This window comes from Poromitra crassiceps, assembly GCF_964638095.1.
Source record: "Poromitra crassiceps genome assembly, chromosome: 25".
Taxonomy (NCBI): domain Eukaryota; kingdom Metazoa; phylum Chordata; class Actinopteri; order Beryciformes; family Melamphaidae; genus Poromitra; species Poromitra crassiceps.
This window is the reverse complement of record NC_139649.1, coordinates 146,481-174,107: the sequence shown is the minus strand read 5'-3', so window position 1 is coordinate 174,107 and position 27,627 is coordinate 146,481. Positions and strand designations below refer to the sequence as shown.

Below are 27,627 nucleotides of genomic sequence, written 5' to 3'. Positions count from 1 at the left end.
ACTGATGGAACATACTTATGACTGAGGGAACATACTTAGGACTGATGGAACATACTTAGGACTGAGGGAACATACTTAGGACTGATGGAACATACTTAGGACTGATGGAACATACTTAGGACTGAGGACTGATGGAACATACTTAGGACTGAGGGAACATACTTAGGACTGATGGAACATACTTAGGACTGAGGGAACATACTTAGGACTGATGGAACATACTTAGGGCTGAGGGAACATACTTAGGACTGAGGACTGATGGAACATACTTAGGACTGAGGGAACATACTTAGGACTGAGGACTGATGGAACATACTTAGGACTGAGGGAACATACTTAGGACTGATGGAACATACTTAGGACTGAGGGAACATACTTAGGACTGATGGAACATACTTAGGGCTGAGGGAACATACTTAGGACTGAGGACTGATGGAACATACCGTACTTAGGACTGAGGGAACATACTTAGGACTGATGGAACATACTTAGGGCTGAGGGAACATACTTAGGACTGATGGAACATACCGTACTTAGGACTGAGGGAACATACTTAGGACTGATGGAACATACTTAGGGCTGAGGGAACATACTTAGGACTGAGGACTGATGGAACATACCGTACTTAGGACTGAGGGAACATACTTAGGACTGATGGAACATACTTAGGACTGAGGGAACATACTTAGGACTGATGGAACATACTTAGGACTGAGGGAACATACTTAGGACTGATGGAACATACTTAGGGCTGAGGGAACATACTTAGGACTGAGTACTGATGGAACATACCGTACTTAGGACTGAGGGAACATACTTAGGACTGATGGAACATACTTAGGGCTGAGGGAACATACTTAGGACTGAGGACTGATGGAACATACTTAGGGCTGATGGAACATACTTAGGACTGAGGACTGATGGAACATACTTAGGACTGATGGAACATACTTAGGGCTGAGGGAACATACTTAGGACTGAGGACTGATGGAACATACTTAGGGCTGATGGAACATACTTAGGATTGATGGAACATACTTAGGACTGAGGGAACATACTTAGGACTGATGGAACATACTTAGGGCTGATGGAACATACTTAGGACTGATGGAACATACTTAGGGCTGAGGGAACATACTTAGGACTGAGGACTGATGGAACATACTTAGGACTGATGGAACATACTTAGGACTGATGGAACATACTTAGGACTGAGGGAACATACTTAGGACTGATGGAACATACTTAGGGCTGAGGGAACATACTTAGGACTGAGGACTGATGGAACATACTTAGGGCTGATGGAACATACTTAGGACTGAGGGAACATACTTAGGGCTGATGGAACATACTTAGGACTGAGGACTGATGGAACATACTTAGGACTGATGGAACATACTTAGGACTGATGGAACATACTTAGGACTGATGGAACATACTTAGGACTGATGGAACATACTTAGGGCTGAGGGAACATACTTAGGGCTGAGGGAACATACTTAGGACTGATGGAACATACTTAGGGCTGATGGAACATACTTAGGGCTGAGGGAACATACTTAGGGCTGAGGGAACATACTTAGGACTGATGGAACATACTTAGGGCTGATGGAACATACTTAGGACTGATGGAACATACTTAGGGCTGAGGGAACATACTTAGGACTGATGGAACATACTTAGGGCTGATGGAACATACTTAGGACTGATGGAACATACTTAGGGCTGATGGAACATACTTAGGACTGATGGAACATACTTAGGACTGATGGAACATACTTAGGACTGATGGAACATACTTAGGGCTGAGGGAACATACTTAGGACTGATGGAACATACTTAGGACTGAGGGAACATACTTAGGACTGAGGACTGATGGAACATACTTAGGACTGAGGGAACATACTTAGGACTGAGGACTGATGGAACATACTTAGGACTGATGGAACATACTTAGGACTGAGGGAACATACTTAGGACTGATGGAACATACTTAGGGCTGATGGAACATACTTAGGACTGATGGAACATACTTAGGACTGAGGGAACATACTTAGGACTGAGGACTGATGGAACATACTTAGGACTGAGGGAACATACTTAGGACTGAGGACTGATGGAACATACTTAGGACTGATGGAACATACTTAGGACTGAGGGAACATACTTAGGACTGATGGAACATACTTAGGGCTGATGGAACATACTTAGGACTGAGGGAACATACTTAGGACTGAGGGAACATACTTAGGACTGAGGACTGATGGAACATACTTAGGACTGATGGAACATACTTAGGACTGATGGAACATACTTAGGGCTGATGGAACATACTTAGGACTGAGGGAACATACTTAGGACTAATGGAACATACTTAGGGCTGATGGAACATACTTAGGGCTGAGGGAACATTAGCGGGAACATAGATGACCTCTCTCTGAAGAGCACGACTTTATGAATAGTCTACATACCAGCGATTAAGATTTGGTTTGATCTCTTCATCTGTCATAAAATTTTCTAACAAGTTTCTACTGAAAATGAGTGGAAATTGTCTGTGAGCGACCGTCGACGACGCCTAGAGGACACAACGTTAAACCACCTCATTCAATGTAGGCAATTAGAAACTTTCATCCTAAACTACTTCATGACTTTAACTTTTTCAGTTGTTTTCAGACACGGCTCCTGGTTTCGTTTCAGAAGTTACTGGTTAAGACAAGACTATATTATTATGTAGGTTTAATTGCAATAATATTAATACAAACTATCAACAAGTGCCGAAAGATATAATAGCGTTAAGCACATAGCACTTCCAGAAGTTGGAAACTTGTTCAAAACGCTTCAGTAAGTTATGGTCATTTGTTTTACCACGAGGATACTGCCCGGCGAACAACGAGGCTCTAAAAAATAAAACTAACTGCAAAAAGCTACGCAAGTCATTTCAATTGATATGAACATAAGAAAAGTAACGCTAAGTAGAAGCCACTCACCTTGCTCTGTTACAACTCTTTCTTGGCTGTGGTCCAAATATAACGTTACTCGTTTACTCCTCGTGCCAAAGAACCAAGCAGGGTATCTTTGATCATCTAGATTATCCAATTTCTTCGCAACTGTTTTGTTTTGTTATGTTTTTACATCCAGTCAAAAGAGCCGAGACAAGTAAAGTATTCCCCGAGGTTACGAGAAAACAAATTCCATTGTCGTTCAGACTTGCAGATTTGCGTCCAGCAGCTTCACCGGTTACTTTCACACCTCACGCGCACGGTTTGGTGGCTTTTGTGAGTGCATTGATTCCGACGTAAAGTGATGCGTAGTGTCGTGTTGTTCTCCGCTGCTGAGGTTGCACTGCACTGACTGCACTCCTCCACCACATGTACCCGCTCTGGGATGAGCAGCAGGAGCAGTGCTGCCCAGCCCTCCACTCCACAGCCAGCGTAAAAAGGGGTTTGGCAAATGGCAATAGGTTTTTGATGCTGCCTTCAGGTGCTCCTCAGTGCTGTGTGAGGTTAACCCGAACCCGAACTCTTCTACACACCTCTTTTAGCATCAGATGTGTCTGCTTTTTAAGTGTTATATATAGTACATTCGCTTCTCATTCCCAGTCGTATTTGCCGCTTTGTTGGGTCTTTCGTGTGCATGTAATATCATTATTGAAATATTTCCGCAAGTACCTGAAGGCAGCATTACTTATTGGTGAAAGGCTGGACAGTGGCGGACCCCTACTGGCCAACTGCAGACATGCTTGCCTCAGCTGACAAGATTTGATCCCACGAAGTTATTCTGTGCATATTTATTTATTTATTTATTTATTTATTTATTTATTTATTTATTTATTTATTTTATTTGTTTATTTTTTTATTTTTTTTATTTATTTGTTTATATTTGTTGTTGTTGTAGTAGGAGTAGTAGTAGTAGTAGTATTTATTTGTTTTAATTTTATTTAGCAGTTAGATGGTTTACTGTAGGTGGGCAGCTGGGAGAGTGAAAACCATGAGAGCTATTTTAAAACTTCATGTAGAAAGTATTTCTCGTGTTGCTGAGGACGTTGTAGAACCCTAATATGCATTATGATTATATTAGAATGAAAGAAATAAACAAAGAGAGATATTTTAGTTTTAATCTTGGCAGAAGCCTCCAGTTATAAATGGACCATGAAACAAGCATCACTAACAACCACATAAAACCAGGACTGGAGGCAGGACTGGAGCTGTAATTAAAATGGATAGCAAATATTTCCTGTTCGTGTTTAGGCATGAAAGCGCATGAAAGCTTACATGACATGGGGGACAGTGTTTGTCTTACATTCTGAATGACATGTGGGACAGTAGCTTGTCTTCAGCACACATGGTAAAGGCTCTTTCAGATGCATATTTGAATGTATTTATTTGAACAAGGAGAGATGTAGTGTACCAGGTTTTAGCAAAATGCTATTTTCCACCCGTAGTCCCTGGCCAAGAGAGACCACACACAGATCACAAAACCTGTTGCCCACACTCATCATCTTTAAGAAGGGGCTTTCTCTGTCTCTGTGCAGCTCTGTCCTCCGCCCTCATTGAAAACAAGCCTTTTATCTTTCTGCTCTTAATTCTGCTTTTATAAAGACAAAACACAGAGAGGTTACACTCACTTCAAAGATGCTTTTATAAAGACAAAACACAGAGAGGTTACACTCACTTCAAATATGCTTTTATAAAGACAAAACACAGAGAGGTTACACTCACTTCAAAGATGCTTTTATAAAGACAAAACACAGAGAGGTTACACGCACTTCAAAGATGCTTTTATAAAGACAAAACACAGAGAGGTTACACTCACTTCAAAGATGCTTTTATAAAGACAAAACACAGAGAGGTTACACTCACTTCAAAGATGCCTTTATAAAGACAAAACACAGAGAGGTTACACTCACTTCAAAGATGCTTTTATAAAGACAAAACACAGAGAGGTTACACTCACTTCAAAGATGCTTTTATAAAGACAAAACACAGAGAGGTTACACGCACTTCAAAGATGCTTTTATAAAGACAAAACACAGAGAGGTTACACTCACTTCAAATATGCTTTTATAAAGACAAAACACAGAGAGGTTACACTCACTTCAAAGATGCTTTTATAAAGACAAAACACAGAGAGGTGATGCCCCCACCCCCCACACGCGCCCCCACCCCTGTTTGGCTGCTGTTGAATACTGACTGGTACAACACTGCAGTGATCCAGCCTATATCCAGTGATGAAAGCTTTTCCATTTGCTCTCCTAAACAGCCGGGGTGTGTTCAATCTGCAAAACGGTGTGGTACGGTTTCCGGGTTGAATGTTTCCTCAAAACGGTGTGTAGCAGTCTGTGAGGGACATTGTCTCTCGTTTGGTGGATGTGTGAGAGGTGTTCCCCAATCAGCAGCGACATGTAGGCTACTCCCCACCATTCACAGAGGCAGTGTGCACAGCCACCATTCACAGAGGCAGTGTGCACAGTTGATCCAGCAGATAGGTGCAATGCTTGCGTCACACAACAGGGCACCACAGCACCGCAGTTTCCGTTGAAAATAAATAAACACTTTGCTATGTGTTTTGTCGGGGCTGAACTCAACCCCAGTGTCTGGTAGCACTTTTCCCAGGAGAACACACACAAGAAGTGATTTGTTTGGGTTTGTTTGGAATAAACAGAAGAAGAACAGTGTACTTAGCATGAGCCATGGGCAGCATTAGCCTCCATCATAGAAGGATTATGGCAAAGTGGACATGTGCCCAGGGCCCTGGAGCCAACAGAGGCCCTTGGCCTTAAAGGAACACTCTGCCCATTTTCAACCAGCTTTGTATCATTAGAACATCAGTAGTATATCAGAAAACTGTAAACTGTTTTGAAGTCTGTCATTTAATTTGACAGTTATTGAGTGTTAAAGTGTGGACCAGTGACATCACTGGTCCACACTAACTCAAATTAATAACTCATTAACTCAAATCAACTCTCAATAACTGTCAAACTAGATGAATGACTTCAAAACCGTCATCTAGTTTGACAGTTATTGAGAGTTGATTTGAGTTCATGAGTTATTAATTTGAGTTAGTGTGGACCAGTGATGTCACTGGTCCACACTTTAACACTCAATAACTGTAAAATTAAATGACAGACTTCAAAACAGTTTACAGCTTTCTGATATACTACTGATGTTCTAATGATACAAAGCTGGTTGAAAATGGGCAGAGTGTTCCTTTAAGATTGATTCTCTTTTGATTTTGTGATCATGTTAGATGTAACATTATATAGAACATGGCACGTATAGAACAAAATAGACCTACAGTATATGGCAGACAGTCATTTAATCAAATATAATGAATGCTGATAATGAATATCATTTCAATGCTGTGTGGTTGTGGGTTATACTAATGTGCTAGTACTCTCTGTATGTGTGCTTGGGGAGTGCACATGTATTATTTGTGTGTGTACTGTAGGTATACATGGCACGTTTGTGTCCAGGGTCTGTCGTCATGATAATCCGTCCATAGCCCGCCATGGCAGCAGACGAAGAGCAGAGCGCCAACTACCTACAGCAGCTCAAACTGCAGCAACAGAAAATCCAAGCTGCGCTCACACAGTTTGATTGACAGTGACCTCTGAGAAGTGGCGTGCAGAAACACCGCAGCAACAAAGAGCGTCGGAAAAGAAGCGCATCTCACAGATTCCCACTTTTAAAATATATATTAAAAAGTTTAAAACAAAAGTGAGATTGTGTGTGTGTGTGTGTGTGTGTGTGTGTGTGAGTGTGTGTTTGTGTGTGTGTGTGTGTGTGTGTGTGTGTGTGTGTGAGCACAGGCTGGTATTCATGGCGAGGCGACAGAGAGGTGCGTTGGAAAAGTGGGAAAAGCCGGCAGGGTGTGTGAATGAGCACGCCTGTCTGTCAGGGGCAACACGCTGCCCCCCGAGAACACTGAGCACATTCATCCCCCAGCAACACACACACACACACGTACACACACACACACACACACACGCGCACACACACACACACAGACACACACACACACACACACACACACACACACACACACACACACACATACACGCACACACACACACACACACACACACACACACACATACACACACACACGCACACACACAACTCCCATACACCACTCTTCTGAAGACCATCCCATGCCTTTCAGAGAGCAGAGAGAGGGAAGCCAGGCGGAGGGGGGTGCGGGGTCAAGGGGCAACCCCCTTCCTATGATTCACACACACACACACACACACACACACACACACACACATACACACACACACACACACACACACACATACACACACACACACACCGACAAACGTTCCACTCTCTGCATTATTATGCACTTGACTGGTGGGAGTGAATATATACAAGGTGCCAAGCCTGTTAAACGATCACACATTTCAAAAAACAAAACAGGTTATGTGTGTTAATCTGCAGGTTCCTAATTTTCTTCATTTCTTTTCAAAAAAAAAAAAATCTAACCCTCTGTATGATTTCAAATTCACTTCTTATTCAATTTCAAGTGTCTGAGACACACATCTGGTGATTGAGGTGGGCGGGGCTGGATGATGTACAGTAGATGGTTTATGAGTGGATTTTGGCTAAACCCTCCATTCAGATCTCAGAGATGACTGTGTGAACTGTGGGGTTTGTGTTGTCTGGTGCCTCTGTGGTTAATAGGTCACTGGGGTAATTCACATCCAGCTTAGCCCGTCTGCTGTGTCTGGGCGGGGCAGATGGACTCACGTGGTGTACTTTGGTGCCAGTTTGTTTACATAATGCCACTGTTTTCTATAGTGCAAAAAAACCAAACATGGATTATTTTCCAAAATAATAAATGCAAGTAGTTTTTTTGTCTTTTGTTTGTTGTTGTTGTTGTTGTTGTTTTATTATCAGAGCATGGGATATGTCAAAGATTGGCAGCCACATTGATTTTGATCATTTTTTAGTTTTTGTGCAGTGTCTGATTTAACAAAATCCCCATTAAAAAGGCCTGTGCCCAGTTGCACAAAGCACCTTAGGTTAAGATTTCCCTTAGAGTCAGAGTTAAGGTGTCCATAAAATAGAAGCGGCTGCACAAAACACCCTTAAATCTTGTGCTTATGTTTTCCTTAAAATGTTTCACCTTATGGAGAAGATTTAAGGGTGTTTTGTGCAGCCGATTCTATTTTATGGACACCTTAACTCTGACTCTAAGGGAAATCTTAACATAAGGTGCTTTGTGCAACGGGGCCTGGTCATCTAATAAAAAGCCCCCCAAAAATGTGTTCAGGGATGCATGAATCTGGCGGGCTGTGTTGTCAATGATGCGATGAAGGTTGGGGTAGTACCGGAAATACCTTAAATCCACTTTCACCCCTGCATAACATAATTGTATTTCAGACAAGAAAGGAAGTAGGCTACATTTAAAATTTTAAGATATACCCTTTTAATTGTCTTCTTGCTAAATTTACAGACTATTGACTTTCTTAGACATTTAGTTTTTTTTTATTGTGAAAAATCAACCAAAAAAAGACAAATCTAGAGTCTCGTCTTTTTGAAACTGATAACTCTACCCATGCACGGTGGCGCAGCGCAACCTTTCTATTACTATGCTTTGGGTGTATTATTAATCAAGTACAGTATTGACTTGAGCTTCTCATCTAATGGGAAATACCACTACCGGTACTCTAGTTTGATGAAGTATGGCTTAGCCTTGACTTTACTACCACCTGCTGGTAAAGAACAGTTAATGCAGGCTTTTACTATACCACTATCATGTTTGTCAGTTACAACCTTGATTGTAAATCAGTGGTTAAAACATGGTCAGTGTCTCACTCACAAATCTACTTGTCTCTCCTCTGGTGCTATTCTTATAATGGATGAACACATTAGGCACTTTGACGTCTGATTTTGTGAGCAGAAAGACCACCATCATCATCATCATCATCATTTCCATCATTTGATCAGATTTGTTTTTATAATAATGGACTGTTAACAAAATAGATCATATCAAAAAGTTGTCTGTAATTTGTCTCAATATTGTGTATAACATGATTAGCAATGGTTAATTGATACATTTGGGAGTTGCTAGTTAAATCTGACTTTTGGGCTGTACATTTCGTTGTCGGGTACGGGTATTTCGGGTACGGTGGTGCAGTCGGTAGCGCTGTCGCCTCACAGCTAGAAGGTCCTGAGTTCGATTCTCGCCTGTGGGCGCTGGAGTTGTGACCCCCCCATATCTTCAGTGCCTACTGCCCAGGTGGGCTATCTCGTCGAAAGGGCCTTTCTGTGTGGAGTTTGCATGTTCTCCCCGTACCCCCCAGGGGGTTCCTCCGTACATAACCCCCCACTAAAAACATGCAGAAGATCGTCATCCGACCAGTGACGACAACATCTGAAGTTGGTCCCCGGGCGCTGGAAAGAAAAAGCGACCACTGCTCCTGGCCTGCCCCCTGGAGGAAAGGACAAGCCTGGATGGGTCAAATGCAGAGGACATATTCACCGGCCACCGTCAGCATGAGTGTGTGTTGTGGCCGCATGCATGTGTTGTAGTGTGTTTGTGTGACAATAAAGACAGGGTTCCGGGCTTTGTCCACCACATTATTAAGTCTGCCTTATTACCTGCATGTTACCACTTTGTGTATAACTGTTTGTTGACCATATCAATCTGGGAATAAATTGGTTAAAAATAAATGGTTTTCTTCTCAAATATTTAATATAGCTCAGTGGTTTAAACTGCCGCCTCTATGACGTCACACTCACACCCGTCACATCGCGTCAAGGGCCGAGCATGCTCAGATCACTGACCAGCAGGCAGCAGCAAACCATACCTGAAACTAACCATGATCAGAGAGACCAGGCAGTCACTCTTCAAATTGTCCAGTAGGTGGCACAAGTGTATTGGCTTTAACCAATGGGGTTTTGAAATCCCCATGTCACATTTTGCTCTGCGTCCTCATAATAGAACTGACGGGCTTAATAACTGATGTGAGTTGAGTTCAGGTTCGACAAAATGTATTTTGCCAGGTTTCCAGTGAACAGAACATGAAAATAGCTGTACCAGGTGTGTCGTGGTGGAGTGCGTCGCAGAGAGAACGACGTACGTACGTGCGCGCTCCCGCTGATCAGTGACAAATATGGCGGCCGCCGCCGGAGAAGGTAAACCAATTTCACATTTGTACTGACAGTACTCGTTGATTTCATGGTGTACGATTTGCAGAACATCCGAAACGCTGCTGTTGGTAACAAATAGTGTAACAGACAAGCCACGGCGTAGCATTGACTGTAACTTAGAAGAGCATGCTGTTCGAAATCACATGCTACCATTAAAACGACAAGTTAGCTTGGTAGCTGAGCTGGCTGGCCCACAGTCCCGCACACAGCCATGTATCGTTAGCTAGCTAAGCTAGCAGAACAGAGGGGAGAGCTCAGCTCACCTCACTAGTTTTTATATGATTTCAGCTCACGTTTATTCAGGGGGGCCGGTTGGTTAGCTAGTTAGCTAGTTCTTAAAGCATTGTCAGCTGTGGTGAGCTTGGTGGATCTAGAAGTAATTGGGCTAACTTAGATATCGTTAACGTTAGTTGGCTGCAGTGAACAGCCCTGCCCAACAACAACTGCAGAGTCATGGCATTCGAGAATGTCAGAATGATTGCACAAAATGAGCTCGTTGAACTCATACAAGGCGCAGCTGTAGTTCAGGCGGTGTTTGAGAAACCGAACTATCGTCTTCACACAGTTTAGTAGGCAACTAGCAGAACCTACACCCTGATGTCTCAAACCTTCAAATAGCTTAGAGCTAATGGTGGGTGCAGACTGCTCAAAACACTTTGTCCCCGCCCGCCGCTGTCTTTTTAGACTGACATTGTAACGAGAGAATACTGAGATTGTCTGTAAATGAAATGTTCTCTAGCTGACTGTAAAGGTCAGCTTGTGTCTTCAATATGTCACGGCTCATATGTGTGCGGGCAGAGAGTCACATGTGGTCTGTGACCTGTGCATTCCGCCTCACAGACACTACACAGATGGAAGGAGATGATTCAGGTGGTCAGCCATATGTGTTGTCCACAACTCCACATAGGCCTAGAACATGTCTGCCTGTCCAGATGTGTTCTCCACAGAGAGAACAGGAATCAGACAGCATTTAATGAGCCCAGCTCAAATAGCACAAAGGAGTTTCCCCAAGCAATCATGTCCAAAAACGTCCCCGCTATATTGTCTAATCTACAAGCTGCATGTGTTTGTTATATAGGCCCGCCTGACTGATATATCCGTCGGGCTCTATTTGTTACCTCACAAAACTTTTGCAAATTCCCTTTACACGATTGTCTTTGGGGTTGCATTGTTCACATCCATTTGGCAGCCAATTCAATTTCAATGCTTGGCTTTTAGTTTTTTAGCATCGCCCTGGCGTGAATGCAGTGTTATGTTAGCTCTCAGGGTTAATCCAGTTGGCTTGCCTGCCCCAATACTCCCATCATCAAGTAGTGCTTGCTGACGCATCCTTATGCATGTGCTGGAACAAAACCTATAGGCCTACATGGCCCCGCCCCACACACTGCTCACTAGCATCTAATCTATAGAGAGCCAATGTCGGCACTTCCTGCTTCAGCAATCGGCATACGAACCAGCATCTGAAAAAATATGAATGTTGGTGAACGATAGTTCGAAACGACGAAAGTTTTTTTATCCCGTTTGAATTGTGCCATAAAGTACACGTGATTTTGCCCCCTCAATTTAAAAGAAAACTTTGCATGTCAAGAAAGCCGCAGCTTGTCATAAAACTGAAACGTAATGTTTAGTTTTGTATGAAACCGCTCAATCAACAACATCTCTCGTCTCGCACAATATACGTCACACCAACACCAACATGGCCTGGCGGGAGGGACGTCACTTATGCGACTCGTTGTTTGTCGTCTTTCTGATTTATAGACTGTTTTCACCAGAGCGCAACCCCACAGCACTTCCTTTTTCTCAGCATTCGGCAAACTGCAGAAATATTCACTCGACATCGTTACTTTTGTTTTCGCTGCTCAGCTGTATAGACGGTTTTCACGGAATGGTCAGTCCTGCACTTGAATGTTTTTTTTTCTTTTATGTCCATAGCAAACACTGCAACAGGAAGTGAGCGGGGGTTCAATTTACATGTAGAATGTTTTTGTTGTCAAGTTAAAACCGTCTATAACTGTGACTTCCTTGACTTGCAAAGTGATCTTTTAAACTGACAAACATAATATACGTGTACCTCATGGCACAATTCAACAGGATCGAAAAAATTGTTGTCTGTCGCCTTTCACACCACCATTCATATTTTTCAGTACGCTGGTGCGTGTAGGCCCCGCCCAGAAGGGGAGGGACTTTGGATCTCTAGTACTTGTGGCCAGAACAGAACTGTAATAATAATAATAATAATAATAATAACAACAGAACTGTCCTTCACATCTCGGAACCTGAGGGAAACAAACCCCATCATCATCATCATCATCGTCTTCTTCATCTCTATTGGCTGTAGCTTGGTCAGAGATGAAGTGTGCTTGTTTTACTTTCACTGTTTTACTTTCACTGTCTCTGCTTTGGCTACGTCAACATTCACACACAGGTGCCTTTGTGTGAATGTTAACGCGTCCAGATGGCTGACGTGCAACCAAAGATTCTTCTCGGCCAGACTACTTTGACTCATCTGCTAGGCAATTCTAAAGCACAGATTTCTACTGGTGTGTGGTTTCTACCAGTACACCGACCACCCTGTTGACTATTCTTCTAACGAGTAGAGTAGTTATCTAAGAGATTATTTTTCTTCTGTCTCCATCTTTGGGGCTCATTGCTGTAGTGTCTTTGCACCACACTTCCCAGAGATCAGATGGCACCTTCAGTCAGCATCTTTCTCTCAGCTTTCAGCTCAGCTGCGCCTGCGCACAGTGCTGCCTCTGCCTGTTCCACCAGTAGAGAGAGACTGCCCTCTGACATGTGCTGTGCACTGCAACGTCACCTGACGTGCTGTGCACTGCAACGTCACCTGACGTGCTGTGCACTGCAACGTCACCTGACGTGCTGTGCACTGCAACGTCACCCCAATGCAGCATCTCATTCTGCATCATTCAATTTAATAGAAAGAGGAGCATCAGTATTTTTGACGGTATTGAAAATCATACGTATGATCTAAATACCCGGGTATACCGCCCAAGCCTAGCCAACATAACATTAATAAATCATCTGAACTTGTGTTTTGTGTGTGTGTGTGTGTGTGTGTGTGTTTTGTGTGTGCGTGTGCGTGCGTGTGTGCGAAGGCATTAAAGTTCCCCGCAGCTTCCGGCTGCTGGAGGAACTGGAGGAAGGTCAGAAAGGAGTGGGAGACGGTACGGTGAGCTGGGGCCTGGAGGACGACGACGACATGACACTAACCCGCTGGAATGGCATGATCCTCGGCCCGTCCAGGGTGAGACCACCAGCAACACAAGGGGGGAGTAGGGGGGGGTGAGTGAGACCACCAGCAACACAAGGGGGGAGGGGGGGATATTCTTGTTTTGAAAAAAATATCAGCGTTTTAAGACCACAGGGCCCAGGTCACACTAAGCAGTTCAATGTTCTTATTCACAATCGCAGACTGGAACAGTAAACTGGGGAATCTGGTGGGTTGGCGTAAGGGCGGAGTCATCGGTCAGTGGAGCCTGACGTCCCACCTAATTATTTGTGCTCAATACCCCAGTTTAGTGTCCATTGCTGTCCAAATGTTTATTATTATTATCATCATTTTACAAGCCAAATGAAAAAACGAAACAGAAAACAGAAGAAAGTCTGAAATCCCAATTTGGCATAATGGCATTCATCTGCAGGGCCAAAATGTTAGAATTTAGAATATTGCATTAATTTCCCCTTTTCCTATTTCAATTTTAATGATGAAAATGGTAAGCATTTCAGAGATCTAATACCCACATATCTATCCAGGCATTTCAGGAATGAAGTATTTATACAGCCCATTTATTAAAAACTAAATACATGGCCATCAAATGAAGTAAGTATTCTTTTCATTATTCGTTTTTTTTTGTCGCAAGGAGGGCCATCTAAACTCACAACTCAAGAAAAACACGTTTAGATGGTCATAAATTACCATCATGTTTTGTAGAAAATCTTCTGGAGTGTCTCTCCCCGACTGACATGAATTTACCTCTGGATGACAATGGTGCTGTTGTGGTAGTGTAACGTTGCTGTTGTGGTAGTGTAATGTTGCTGTTGTGGTAGTGTAACGGTGCTGTTGTGGCAGTGTAACGGTGCTGTTGTGGTAGTGTAACAGTGCTGTTGTGGTAGTGTAACGGTGCTGTTGTGGCAGTGTAACGGTGCTGTTGTGGCAGTGTAACGTTGCTGTTGTGGCAGTGTAACGGTGCTGTTGTGGTAGTGTAACGGTGCTGTTGTGGTAGTGTAACGTTGCTGTTGTGGTAGTGTAACGTTGCTGTTGTGGTAGTGTAACGGTGCTGTTGTGGTAGTGTAACGTTGCTGTTGTGGTAGTGTAACGGTGCTGTTGTGGTAGTGTAACGGTGCTGTTGTGGCAGTGTAACGGTGCTGTCCTGGCAGTGTAACGTTGCTGTTGTGGTAGTGTAATGGTGCCGTTGTGGTAGTGTAACGTTGCTGTTGTGGTAGTGTAACATTGCTGTTGTGGTAGTGTAACGTTGCTGTTGTGGTAGTGTAACGTTGCTGTTGTGGTAGTGTAACATTGCTGTTGTGGTAGTGTAACGGTGCTGTTGTGGTAGTGTAGTACTCTTGGAAATGGAAGCCTCATGATGAATATGTTTCTACTTGTATTTATTTTCTAATTCATTGAATTCTCTCCCTACTATGGTTAAGCTGACTCTAGGTCAGCTATACCTACAGTGTGAGTGACTGTTGCTTCAATTGAATGTACAAACGCTGCTAATATGTGTCGTCTGTATCTGTTTTAAAACGCTTATGTCTACTAATTGTCCCGAGGACCAAATCAAAACATGGTGAAGCCGCGTTCTCCCACTATGCCTCTCATAACTGGAACAAACTCCCTGAACACATTAGATCTGCCCCTACTCTGCCTATTTTTAAATCCAAGCTAAAGACCTTTATGTTTACTCTTGCTTTTAACTGCTACTAAACTACTGCCTCTCTCGGCCTGTAATTTAAAAAAAGATTCCTGTACATTTCCAACAAATGGACTGTACATGTAATAATAATACTGAAGAGTGCCTTGTAACTTATTTAAAACAGAAATAATGTTTCATGTTTGTTAATTTGAGTATATATTTTAACTAAAACTGTCGGCTGTGTTTTTTATGTGTTTTTTATATGTGCATTGCTTTGCTGCTTGTTTTTTCGATTATTTTTTTTGTAAAGCACCTTGAATTGCCTTGTGTATGAAAGGTGCTATATAAATAAAATTTGACTTGACTTGACTTGACTTAACTATTGCACTTTGCCCAAGACAAATTTCCCTCGGGACAATAAAGTATATCTCATCATCTCATCAAGCCGTGACGTGCAACATGCGCATTACATGACCTGGGAACATAATATCTGCACACACATGCCAAGCAGGTGCATCATGAGTGTCTATATTTACCCCCATGAACAGCTCATATTGCTGCTGGCCAACTTGGGATGACAGTGACCCCGCTGTTGCATATTAGTTTTGACTTGGGATGACCCCTCTGTTGCATATTAGTTTTGACTTGGGATGACCCCTCTGTTGCATATTAGTTTTGACTTGGGATGACCCCTCTGTTGCATATTAGTTTTGACTTGGGATGACCCCTCTGTTGCATATTAGTTTTGTGTTGTGCTACAAACCAATCAACTAGGATTCTTGACCCTTCCATGTTGTAACTTCTCTTTACCTCACAGCTGAAATTGATGCACAAAGCATTTCACCGTTCATAGTGGTCCAAGCACCGCCCACTTTTACACAAGCCCCTCCCCACATTATAGACCAGAACTGCAACGCGTCATCGCAGTGCAGTGTTTCCCACAGGATTTTGAGTATTTGTGGTGGGGGACCACAGACCCCCTAGGGGGGTGCGGGGGCATGCCCCCCCTTGAGATTTTTTTTAAACATTTTAAAGTAAAATGCATGAATTTGGTGTACTTTGAGAAAGCTTAAGAGCAAAATTAAAAGGCTAGATCTATGAAGAACATGTCATCATTACTGTGCTGTGAAATGATAGAAGGCGAGGGGCCAGTTAACACATTCACTGCCAGCCATTTTTTTTTACTGTAGGTAGGTTCTGCCAGAGGGTTTTTTTGAGGATTCTGGCTCATCTTTCAAGACCCGAGGATTCTTTTCTGCTAAGGTTTTGTGAACACACAATATCTCAAAAGAACTAATAGAATGTGTGCTTTCTCTGTCTAAAAGAGTTAGTTTGTAGAGTTAGTAGTTATGTAAGCATTAGCAGTTGAATACAGCATGGTTTCAGCGTCAGAAAAATTATTTTGAGATAAACGGCTTTTTGTGAAATTCGATAGAACAGTCACTTTAACCATTCATTTTTGGCATCAGTAAGACGTCAGACATCTAAACAATAGTTTTGAACAGTAATTTCCTCCATAACAGCAGGAAACCCCCCTCTGCTTCCAACTCCTCCCTCCGTGGGCGTTCTTCTTGGCTGCAGCGGCCATGTCACAAGCTTGTCACCAGTCTCACTGCTTTGCTGCTGCTGTCCTGTGCCTGTCTGCGCGGCCGCTCTTTGAGGAAGTCTGGATGGACTCGCTCGCTTCTTGGAGTTTTGGTTGAGAGCTTTGATGAAGCTTTTGCGATTCTGGTCATATTTATGCTGCGTGTTTCAAAGTGTGTTCCACCCGTAATCTATTATGCAAATGTACAATCCCGCACCGCCAGCAATCAGCGCGAAAACGAAAGCGTTTTCGCCAATCCATTTTCATGAGAATGGCTTCGTCACACTGCTTTTTGCTTGCCTTCCTCTAGTCAGGAAAGCACTGTCGCCACTTAGTGGGTCGGTGGAATGGGTTGTACACGTTGTACACGTCCAATACTTATATAAGAGATGTAAAAGGGTTAGATCAACGTCCCACCGTCAAAAAAAAAAAATCGATTTTTTTTTAACGTATTAATACGTCATTGGCAGTGAACCGTTGGATTTTTTTTGATGGATTAATACGTCATTGGCAGTGAACGTGTTAATAAACAAACAATATACATTTTTCTGTAGCGGATTGTAATTTTTTTGGGGTGTCAGCCGGAGTTTAGGCTGACAGTGTTGTGCACACCGGATAGTTAGTTAGGTTAATTTAGTTAGGTTAAGTACATACATAAGTGCCTGGGTAGCGAGCAGATGGCGGTATTTGACAATTTAGCAGCTAAATCATAGATTATTGAAAGATATTCCATATTCCAGACTGAAATGCTATAACAGAAGTATTGGCCAGAATGACATGAACATTTATTGGACACTTATTCAGCGGATATCTTGCATGTTGCGTTCAGGTGCACTGTAAAAAAAAAAAAAAAAAAAAAAATTTTGGTCAACATCTTATTGTGGCGGTCAAAATATTATTGTGGCGGCCCGCCACAAATTCCTTTATGTATGGGAAACACTGCACTGCACCACGCCCCTTTTTGGGGGAATGCGGAAATCCTCTTTGACTCAGGCTGAACGGACATGACGACAGTCCAGTCAACCTTAATTTATTCATATATCTCGACCGTTCAGGTTCGGGCAAGGTCGCAAAATAATTAGTAGACATGTTTATCAAACAAAAAAAAACACTTGAACCCGAAATTAATGAATTGGTATTTTGTCTATGCTAGCTAAAAACATGGCAAAAATACCATCACAACAACGCTATTCATTCTTTCTATCCCCCAAAAAGGGGCGCGGCCTTGACGCTTTGGATGTGCAGGTCTGGTCTATGTCCCACCCCAACATCCCGTTTCAACCGGAAATGCGCTGAATTACGGACGCAAGAGCCCATCTAAATGCTGTTGCTTTGTGACTTGATCTCTGTGCGCTAACTCCTCCTTTTGTTATTGCAGACAATCTATGAAAACAGGATATACAGTCTGAAGGTAGAATGTGGGCCCAGATACCCGGAGATCCCCCCCTTTGTCCGCTTTGTGACCAAGGTCAACCTGAATGGCGTGCACAACTCAAATGGACTGGTAAGTCTCCAAGTTGCCCAACTAAATGTCAACATCAACATTCTAGGCTTTTATATCAAAAGTACCATTTTCACCATGTTTTCTTTGACCCAGGAAAGCAGCATGGGCTGATCGGCTTTTACACTCTTAGGTCGCATCTCAATGCGTTCAGTTGCTCCTTGCAGCGCGCTCTCTTCCCCTTCCCTCCTCCACACGGCTGCCCAGCGTCAGGCCAGCCAAAACAAAATGGAAACCTCCGCTTAAAACGTTCAAAATAATGTCATTTAAACGAAAATACTCTATAAATAGCCTATTGATGCACGTTGGAGGAGAAAAAGGTATTTCAACGAACAAAGCAGCAAACCTTGTATCAAAATACTTGTTGCATATGGAGTGAAACTGGTTCTAAAGCATTACTCAAAAATGAATAACGTTACCATAGAGAGCCGTAGGGATGATGTATTTTTGGTGGTTCTTCACTGTTTCTGCCTATGGGATTTTTGAATGGGTTTTTGGTGCGATGCTTCAAATAAGGTCTCTGGGCAACGCAAGCTTAATCAAACGCGAACCAGTGTTCAGCGGGATAATCTTCACACATGAGGACCACTTTCATGAGTTTTGAAGCGTAAATGCGAGCCCTAGAAGTAAAAAGCTTGTGCTAAGCTAATCCAGAACTACCGTAAATTCCGGACTATAAGCCGCGGCTTTTTTCCCGTTTTTTGGCCTTTTTTGCCCCCTGCGGCTTATATAACGGTGCGTCTTATCTATGGATTTTTTCCAAAAAAAAAAAAAAATCTCTCTTTTTTAGCACTCTTTCTAACTATAAATCCACTTCTGTTTTAATTTCCTCTCTTGCCCTCTTTTAACAACATAACATAACATAACATAACACAACACAGGTAAGCAGAAAGAAAAAGACGAAGCAATCACGCCATGAATGAGGAAATGACTCACCTGCTGGAGGCTGGAGATACACCGCTTGGGCTAAACTTTTACTCCGTGAAACACTATCGATTAAGTCCGACATCGCTCAGAGGTTTTGAGCAGCTTGAAAACAAGTTTGAAAACGTGCAGAAGTCCATCCACTCACTCACTAAAGAAAATAATGCAACCGTGAAGAGTTTCACTCGTGTCCAGCCATCTGGCCGAGTTAGAGCCGAAGTCCCGAACACAGTGAGAAAACCTCCCGAAGCTGCTGCTGCAGCGGGGTGCATATTGTCCGGCCAGCCGACCGAGAGGCATGCGAGCCGGGCACTATTAAACAGTTGGGGTGTGTGAGGTGGCTGGCTGTGGAGGTGGCGGTTTCTCCTCCTCCTCCTTTCTCCCGCACACCGGGCGCCTCGGCCACGTCCAGACCCCGGCCTGCCACCGAGGGCCATCTTCATCTGCCTACTCCGCTGGCCCGACCGTCAACTCATCCTCCAGGCTGCGGGGAAGAAGCCCCTCACCTGGGAGGGTACGCGCTTTTTCGTCCGCAGGACCTCTCCGCGTTGGTGCAACAGAAACGCGCAACATACAACAGCATCATCGAGTCAATGGATATCGCTTTGGCGTACTGTACCCAGCGAGACTCGTCATAACCAGACCGGACTATCTTTAGCACTCTTTCTAACTATAAATCCACTTCTGTTTTAATTTCCTCTCTTGCCCTCTTTTCACCACACCGCGGACACTGTGTGCCCAGCGGCGGAACAAGAGCTCAAAGTGAAACTGCCGAATATCTTTTGAGTTGGACTGGTCAATAGTACTGTGAGTAACTAAAATAAAAAAATAAAAAACGGAATTCTCTCTTCTTTAGCACTCTTTCTAACTATAAATCCAACTTCTGTTTTAATTTCCTCTCTTGCCCTCTTTTCACCACACCGCGGACACTGTGTGCACTGTAAAAAAAACAAAAAATACCACAATGTGTGATTTTGTCTGGGGATTAGTGACCTGACTTTTGTTTTGTTGAAATGTTAATAAATGGGAGCTTCCCCAAACAGCCATCTGTTCCCGACAATCCCCTCTGTGCACGAAGCCTTACATATGGTAATTAAACATCAAAACACCCGCGGCTTATAGACCGGTGCGGCTTATAGAAGAAAAAAATAGTCACCTTTGAAGGTGCGGCTTATAGACCGGTGCGTCTTATAGTCCGGAATTTACGGTACACACAGTGTCGCATAGGCTTCCCCGTCACGTCACCACTCAACCTGGAGTGTTGTTGATGTGTGCGCTGCTGTGCACTGATTACCCCGGGCTGAACCAGGTGAGGGAAAGAGAATTTCCGTTCGTCCTTTGAAGTGATGAAGTTATTGACGTATAATATCCCCGTCGACTCAACAGTGTAGTCTCATTTAGCCGTTTGCTAGCTAGCCGCCCTTTTAACGGCACGTAAAAGCTTAAAAACTCACAAGAGTGGTCCTCATGTGTGAAGATTATCCTGCTGAACACTGGTTCGCGTTTGAATAAGCTTGTGTTAACCACAGACCTGATTTGAAGCATCGCGCCAAAAACCCATTCAAAAATCCCATAGGCGAAAACAGTGAAGAACCGGGAGTGTTAGCATCGATGTTTTCCCGACTCATTCCTTCGGCTCTCTATAAGGGTTTTATTTTGAAAGTCCTAAAGGAGTCAGGACGAGTATGGGAAGCTTCTGGAATTGCAAAGAAAGAAAGAAAAAGAAAGCATGAGAGCAGAAGGGCTGCCCATACTCGTCCTCACCCTCAGGCTGTCAGCAGGTGCTGCTCCTCCTCATCCTCAAGGGCTCATTATACTCGAGCAAGCTCCGTGGGGGTGGAGCTCCGCGAGTCACCGTGCAGACCTCGCGCTGGGGCAGATGCTATTATACTATCAGAAGTGATCAGCCAAGTGATCAGCATGTATTGTACAATGGTAATAGTGAGAACAGCCCGTGAAAAGTCGCAATGAAACGCTATTATGTGCAGTACTGAGTGCGCTTTCACACTCAAACGACCGTACATCAGCACATGAATGAAATCACCAAACTTGTTTTTACTGAAAGCCGTTTCACTTCTCAGCCCTGATAGCCTACTCTGTGCTGCTTTTAATCTCTCTCAAATCATGCTCTCAACACAACACATTTACTTGGTGAAATGACTAAAAACGAACAGTTGCAAATCAAAGTTTATAGCCTACCACATGGGTCAAGAAATGTGGGGAAAACACAGCTCAGTGTTCAGGGCTCAGTGGCTTGAATGCGGCCATGTTTGGAGAGAAGCCGTGCGTTGGACGCGCTGTGAGAAAAAAAATCAGGCACACGGCGAGCGCCCGACGGAGGTAGCGAATAACCACACCCAACAAATTTACGTCATTTGACGCGCCCGGCCCTCGCTCCACCCCTTCACGGCAGGGTGAGCATAAAGCAGCCTTCAGGCTGTCAGCAGGTGCAGAAACTGCTCCTTCAAATGGCCCAGGCATGCAGACCTACATCTACAAACAACAAAATAGATACCTGCATTTGTATATAGTGCTGCATGATTTGGGGGAAAGGTGCGATTAGCGATTATGGTGGACAATATTGCGATTTGCGATTGTGATTGCGATATAATAAAGAAGAGGTATCTAGGGATGTGCCGGCATGAGTTTTTGATGGTATGATAACCTTGGACAAAAATACCACGGTTTCACGTATCACAGACTAAAATACATGAAATATGGTACAATTTAAAATATATTAAAACTAAATAAATAAAACAATTTGAAATAAAATTATCTTTACAAAAAAATAAAAAATTTTGAGACATTTGCCTGTCCCAAACATGTAAAAAAGAAACACCAGAAAAATAGAAACTGCACTGTGTTACAGCACATAGAAGATGGCTCAGACTGGCAAAGTTAGTTACATGTCTGTCGAGTAATACAATGATACACCCCGTTTATTTATTTTGTAGCGACAGATGGCCTTAAACGCCACACTCACGTGACGCTTCTTGAGAGTGTGGTGAGGTAACATGCATCTGCAGACTTTATCGAGGGACCATGAAGGCGTCATGTGACAGGCTAATGCTAGTTGAAGCCTGGAGGTGCTGCTGATGGCAGCTGCGACAGTGTTTTGCTATCAACCTTGTTAATCTCGCTATGTTCTTCATCACAGCGGGTCATTACCCACTGTGCACTTAATCGTGCACTAGTTCTGCATAAGCACCTGCAGCTCCCTCCTTATTTTACTGATGTTCTCACTAATCACACGGCTGTTTACATGCGTTTCTGCACGGCTAGCTAGTTATTAGCATAGCTCGCTGTTAGCGATCATGGATGTTCTCTCTCTCCCTCTCGGTAAGATGTTATGTAACCTTGCTGCGCATAACATTACTTATTTGCGGGAGTGCATGGGAGAAGTCTCCCGCTAGTGTTGATGCCCAGTGTGATGGCAGAGAAATGTGTGTTTGCTGCGTCGCGTGTAACGTTAGTTTAGGAGGCTCACACACACACACACTCAAAAAGACGTGAAAAAATAATAATAATCGCATACTTTTGCGGTTATGTAATCGCACGTGCTGACATTGCGATTAGATTAATCGTGCAGCACTATTTGTATATATGTATTAGGGATGGGCGCGGGTACTCGAGTACTCATAACTAGGGGTGGGGGAAAAAATCGATTCACCTAAGTATCGCGATTTTTAATGTCACGATTTTTTGGATCGATCTTTTATTCCAGAATCGATAATCGCAAAAAAAAAATTTTTTTTTTTTTTTTTTTTTTTTTTTTGGGTGCTTGCAGTCAGGCCACTCACTGAACAGCAGGCCAGGCGCCGCCTACTGGTTTACTAGTGGTTTTATTACTTTATTAGTTAGTCTGAAGTAATAATTACACTTCAGGGTTAAAGTGGGTGCATCTCATTGTAAAATTGGACTTCAAACGGCCCAAATCTGGCTTCAAACGGCCCAAATTTCACGCGCGTTGGCCCATATCGGCCTGGCCTGCTTGGTATCTAATGCCCGGCCTGAATTATGATCCCAGTCCGCCCCTGTTTTTAACTATATCGCCCAGCCCTACTCATGATATATAATATACAGTCTCTAGTGTATGATTCAACTTTTCCCATGTTCTAATCTAGTGTAAAAAAGCAAACAAACTGAAAAAAGAAAAGAAAAAAATAAACAAAAATCGCAATAAATCGTAATATCGAATCGCAATAATCGTAGAATCGCAATACTTAACACATTCACTGCCAGCCATTTTTTTTTTACTGTAGGTAGCTTCTGCCAAGCCGTTTTTTGAGGATTCTGGCTCATTTTACAAGAGCCGAGGATAATTTTCTGCTTGGACTTTGTGAACACGAAGTTCACAAAAGTACTAATAGAATGTGTGCTTTCTCTGTCTAAAAGAGTTAGTTTGTAGAGTTAGTAGTTATGTAGATATTAGCCGTTGAGTACAGCATGGTTTCAGTGTCTGAGACAGGAAGCTGAGATAATCGCAGTTTTGTGAAATTCAATTAAACAGGCAGAACAGTCACTTTAACCATTTATTTTTGGCATCAGTGAGAGATCAGACATCTGAACAATATAGTTCTGAACACCCTCTCCCTTAAACTCCTCCCTCCGTGGGCGTGTCTGGTGGCGTTTGTCACAAGCCAGTTTCTCCTGCCTGTCTGAGCAGTGAGCAGCCTCCCTCTCTGGCGGCCCCTCGTCGGCGAGTGGGGCGAGTGTGGACTGTGGATGGGACTCAATCGTTTCTTGGATTTTCGGTTGAGAGCTTTGATGAAGCTTTGTGTGATTCTAGGCTTTATGCTGCCCACCCAATCTATTTTTGGAACCCCCCACCCTTGTGCGCCCGTGTGCAGCAGCGTGAAAGCGTTTTCCCCTACAGTATGAGAATGAGGCTCGTTCGTTTCTGGGTTTTCGGAATGCGTGCGATTCTGGCCTTTCTGCGGGTGTTTCAAAGTGTGTTTCACCCATAATCTATTATGCAAATTTGCAATCCCCCACGCCAGCACCGCTCTCCGCTCTCGGTGTGCTGCTCTGCTGGCGCGGCCGCTCTCGGCGAGTCTGGTGACTGATGACTGTAAAATCGCCAAGCCATTTCCTTGAGAATGGCTTTCTCCCGCGGCTGTTTTTGGTTGGCATTCTCTCTGTCGGGAGAGCACTGTCGCCACTTAGTTGGTCGGTAAAATAGATTATACTAATTCAATACTTCCAATATTTTTATAGGAGACGTGGGGGGCATTGATCCACGTAGCACCGTCAAAAAAAATATATATATTTTTTGACGAGTCAACTCGTCATTGGCAGTGAACGGTTGGATTGTGTTTGACGAGTCAACTCGTCATTGGCAGTGAACGTGTTAAGAATCGCAATATAAATCGAATCGGCACCCAAGAATCGTGATAGTATCGAATCGGGAGATAAGTGAATCGCCACAGCCCTACTCATAACGTCAGTACTCGAGTAACTCCCCACCCCTTTAAAAATGGTCTAAATCTACGCATGCATCGTTATGTGGATCTGGCAGCATGAACTGCACGGGCGTCAAGTCAGCCAGAATGTACACGTACGTCATCCGCTTTGTTGATTTAAAAATAAAATGCTTATTGTAACGTAAGTTGTAACCTTATTTATTTTTAGTAATGCGTTACAGCCATAGTTTCACTCCATATAACATCACAATGAGTATTTTGATACAAGGTTTCCTGCTTCGTTCGTTGAAATACCCTTTTCTCCTCCAATGTGCATAATTAAGCTATTCACTTTTTTTTTTTTTTTTTGTAACATTATTTTGAAAGTTTTAACCAGAAGTTTTCCAGCTCATCCCGAAAATGGTGGCTGATTCAAAACTTTGCAGTAGTTTACTGACTACACTGTCGTTTCCCATAACGTTAGTCACAAGAAATGTGGAGAAAATCGCTTTTTGGGAGACAATCGTTTCATGGTGATCACTATTTAGCTGCAGCTGTAACGTTAATCACACTGGTCAGTGGTCAGTTTTCACTTTTTGGCAGAACACCGGACCTTGTAATCCGTGGATTTACGTTAGTGTAACAGTGATCATGAAGTAAAATGGATGATACTGGACAATGGACATGTATTGGAATTGAGCCTTCGCTTGTTTCACAACAATATTGTCCGCTCCGAAGCGCTAATGCCATCCATCCAACCATCGGAGATGCTGTCTGAGGTAGGCTTTAGACGTTAGCTTAGCGTCACCTCACCTAATATCACAGTCAGTCAGTCCCTCTCCTCACATGCTCCAGGTAGCGCTTTCTCCATGCAAAAATGTAAACGTTATGTGTGAACAGCCCCACACACAGCAGATTACCCCTGCTCCGTCATTACCATAGTAATCACACAGACCCCCCCCGCGCGCGCGCACACACGAGTACTCGAGTACTCGTTCATAATAGAAGGAGAGTACTCGAGTATTTAAATTGCTTAAAATGCCCATCCCTAATATGTATATATATATATATATATATATATATATATATATATATATATATATATATATATAGTATAAATGTATATAGAGGGAACCCTGTCAATGACACTTAGAGAAGTCTGGTTGCACTTTATTTCGGGTTATGATGCATTACCAACAGAATATAAGCCTGATGGAAGCATAGATTAACCTTTCTTCTGACCATATTCATCAGAGAAACATGAGAAGCCTGCGTCGCTCAATCTGTTTTGTGTTTGTTCTTGCACGTTGTTTGTGCCGTCACAGGTGGACACGCGGGCGGTGACGACGCTGTCCAAGTGGCAGAACTCGTACAGCATCCGCATGGTGCTGCAGGAGCTCAGGAGGCTCATGATGTGCAAAGAGAACATGAAGCTGCCCCAGCCACCGGAGGGCCAGGTGTTCAGCATCTGAGGCTACCTGCTGCCCCAGCCACCGGAGGGCCAGGTGTACAGCATCTGAGGCTACCCGCTGCTACCCCACCATCATGAACTTGCGCGCGCACACAAACACACCCCACACACACACACACAGCACCGCACACGATCAAACTTAACGCTGACTTTTCCACTTTCAGTCCCCTCCCCCCAACCCTCCTTCACCTTCATCTCAAACCACGCCCCCACTTCGTCCCTCGGGAGCTTCCCATTGGACAGAGAAGGAAAGCCCAGGTGAGCCCGCTCCCTGCCTGTCCCTTAACGCTCACCATGCAGACCAGACATTACAATATGGAGAGAAAAAAATACTGTACATCATGATGTTACTGAACTTATTTTTTATTCTCTTTTGTGTTCTGCATCCAGATTGTAAAATAACATAAATGATCGTACCGAGTGTACCTATCGTATGTGTGTGCCAGATTCTTCCATAGGGCGGTGACAGTTACTCCTTACTATACTATGTGTCATCGTGGCGGAAATATACTTCCGTAAGCCCCCACCCACCCGATGAGATATGGATGTTAAATGTTCAGCACATTCTGCTTGTTGAGTTCTTAACGCCCCCCCCCCCCCCCCCCCCAACTAACGAGAAGACCTCGGCATCTCTCAGTATGCTGTAAAAAATAAAAGCTATCCCCCGACATGGTTTTTTTGGCTTTCGTTTCCCCCAGGCTGCCCGGATCTCAAATCAAGTATCCGGTCTCCACAATCCCGATGATGTGAATTTGCCGGGCCTTTTTCTCTTAAAAAGCGAGCACATGTACGGTACATGGGAATAAAACCGCTACAAGACATTGAGCAGCAACAAGGGCACTCCCGGCCTCCATCACTCATGTTCTCAGACGTGTCCTCTGTGTGCCATATGGTTCATAGCGCTTTGTGATGCTGATTGATTCTTAGAAAGCCAGGGGGAGTGGGTGAGGGGGGGGGGCTACTACATGCTTTTCTGTTCACATGATGAAAACGCTCGTTTGGTTTGGTGTGCTCGGCACCTTTTTCAGGATCACCACTGTACTGTGGCCTGTGTGGAGAGGGAGGACCCACCCGTTTTTCTTTTTTGTACTTTTGGTTCTTGTTTGGGTTTGTTTGATCCTAAGGCTGACCTGTGTTAATTCCATGGAGCCATCTTCTTGTACAGTGAATGCCCACTGAATGCAATGTATGGCTATTGGCTTTAGATGTTTATTTTATAATGGGTGTGAATCCTAGTCAGGGTGATGGTGACCTGTCGCATGGTTTCGTTTTGGATTAAACGTCATTACTTTTGCACGTGTTCGTCTCGTGATTCTCCGGCACTGTGGGACACTACAAACACAACGCATCGTTCCAAAATGGTGGGACAGGAGGTTCAGAGTGCAGTGTAATTAATGGTCCACATGAAGTCCATCATGCTGGGAAAGGATGGTTCAGGACAGGAGGTTCAGAGTGTGCAGTATAATAGTCCCCAGGAAGTCCATGCTCATCACAATATTGGTAGTAGATCAAAAGCACTAGTGACACCGCATCATAGTCGACTAATTGGTCATCTGTGGTTTTAGGAATGATGAATAAAATAAATAAATTGAACATAGATTTGTCTGAACAATCATTTTCTACAATATGCCATGTTAAACAGAATGTTAGGTATTTAGAGACGGGAAGTCTGTTGTTACTGCAGTCAAATAGTATCTCCAGCTCAGACAAGTTGCT

The 27,627-nt window shown here is 43.5% G+C and overlaps 1 protein-coding gene across 1 annotated transcript; it reads left to right on the top strand.

Moving 5' to 3' along the window:
• Positions 1-10,100: 10,100 nt before the first annotated feature.
• On the top strand, positions 10,101-27,204 carry LOC310798220 (ubiquitin-conjugating enzyme E2 variant 1-like). Its single transcript, XM_083660700.1, has 4 exons — positions 10,101-10,142; positions 13,271-13,419; positions 17,992-18,117; positions 25,766-27,204. Exons 1-4 carry the CDS (start codon positions 10,121-10,123, stop codon positions 25,910-25,912), a joined length of 444 nt encoding a protein of 147 aa, XP_083516826.1. The 5' UTR covers positions 10,101-10,120; the 3' UTR covers positions 25,913-27,204.
• Positions 27,205-27,627: the final 423 nt, after the last annotated feature.

Coding starts and splice junctions, on each gene's coding strand:
- LOC310798220 (XM_083660700.1), top strand. CDS start 10,121: ATGGCGGCCGCCGCCGGAGAAG. Junction 13,420..17,991: donor TGATCCTCGGCCCGTCCAGG/GTGAGACCACCA, acceptor TTGTTATTGCAG/ACAATCTATGAAAACAGGAT. Junction 18,118..25,765: donor TGCACAACTCAAATGGACTG/GTAAGTCTCCAA, acceptor GTGCCGTCACAG/GTGGACACGCGGGCGGTGAC.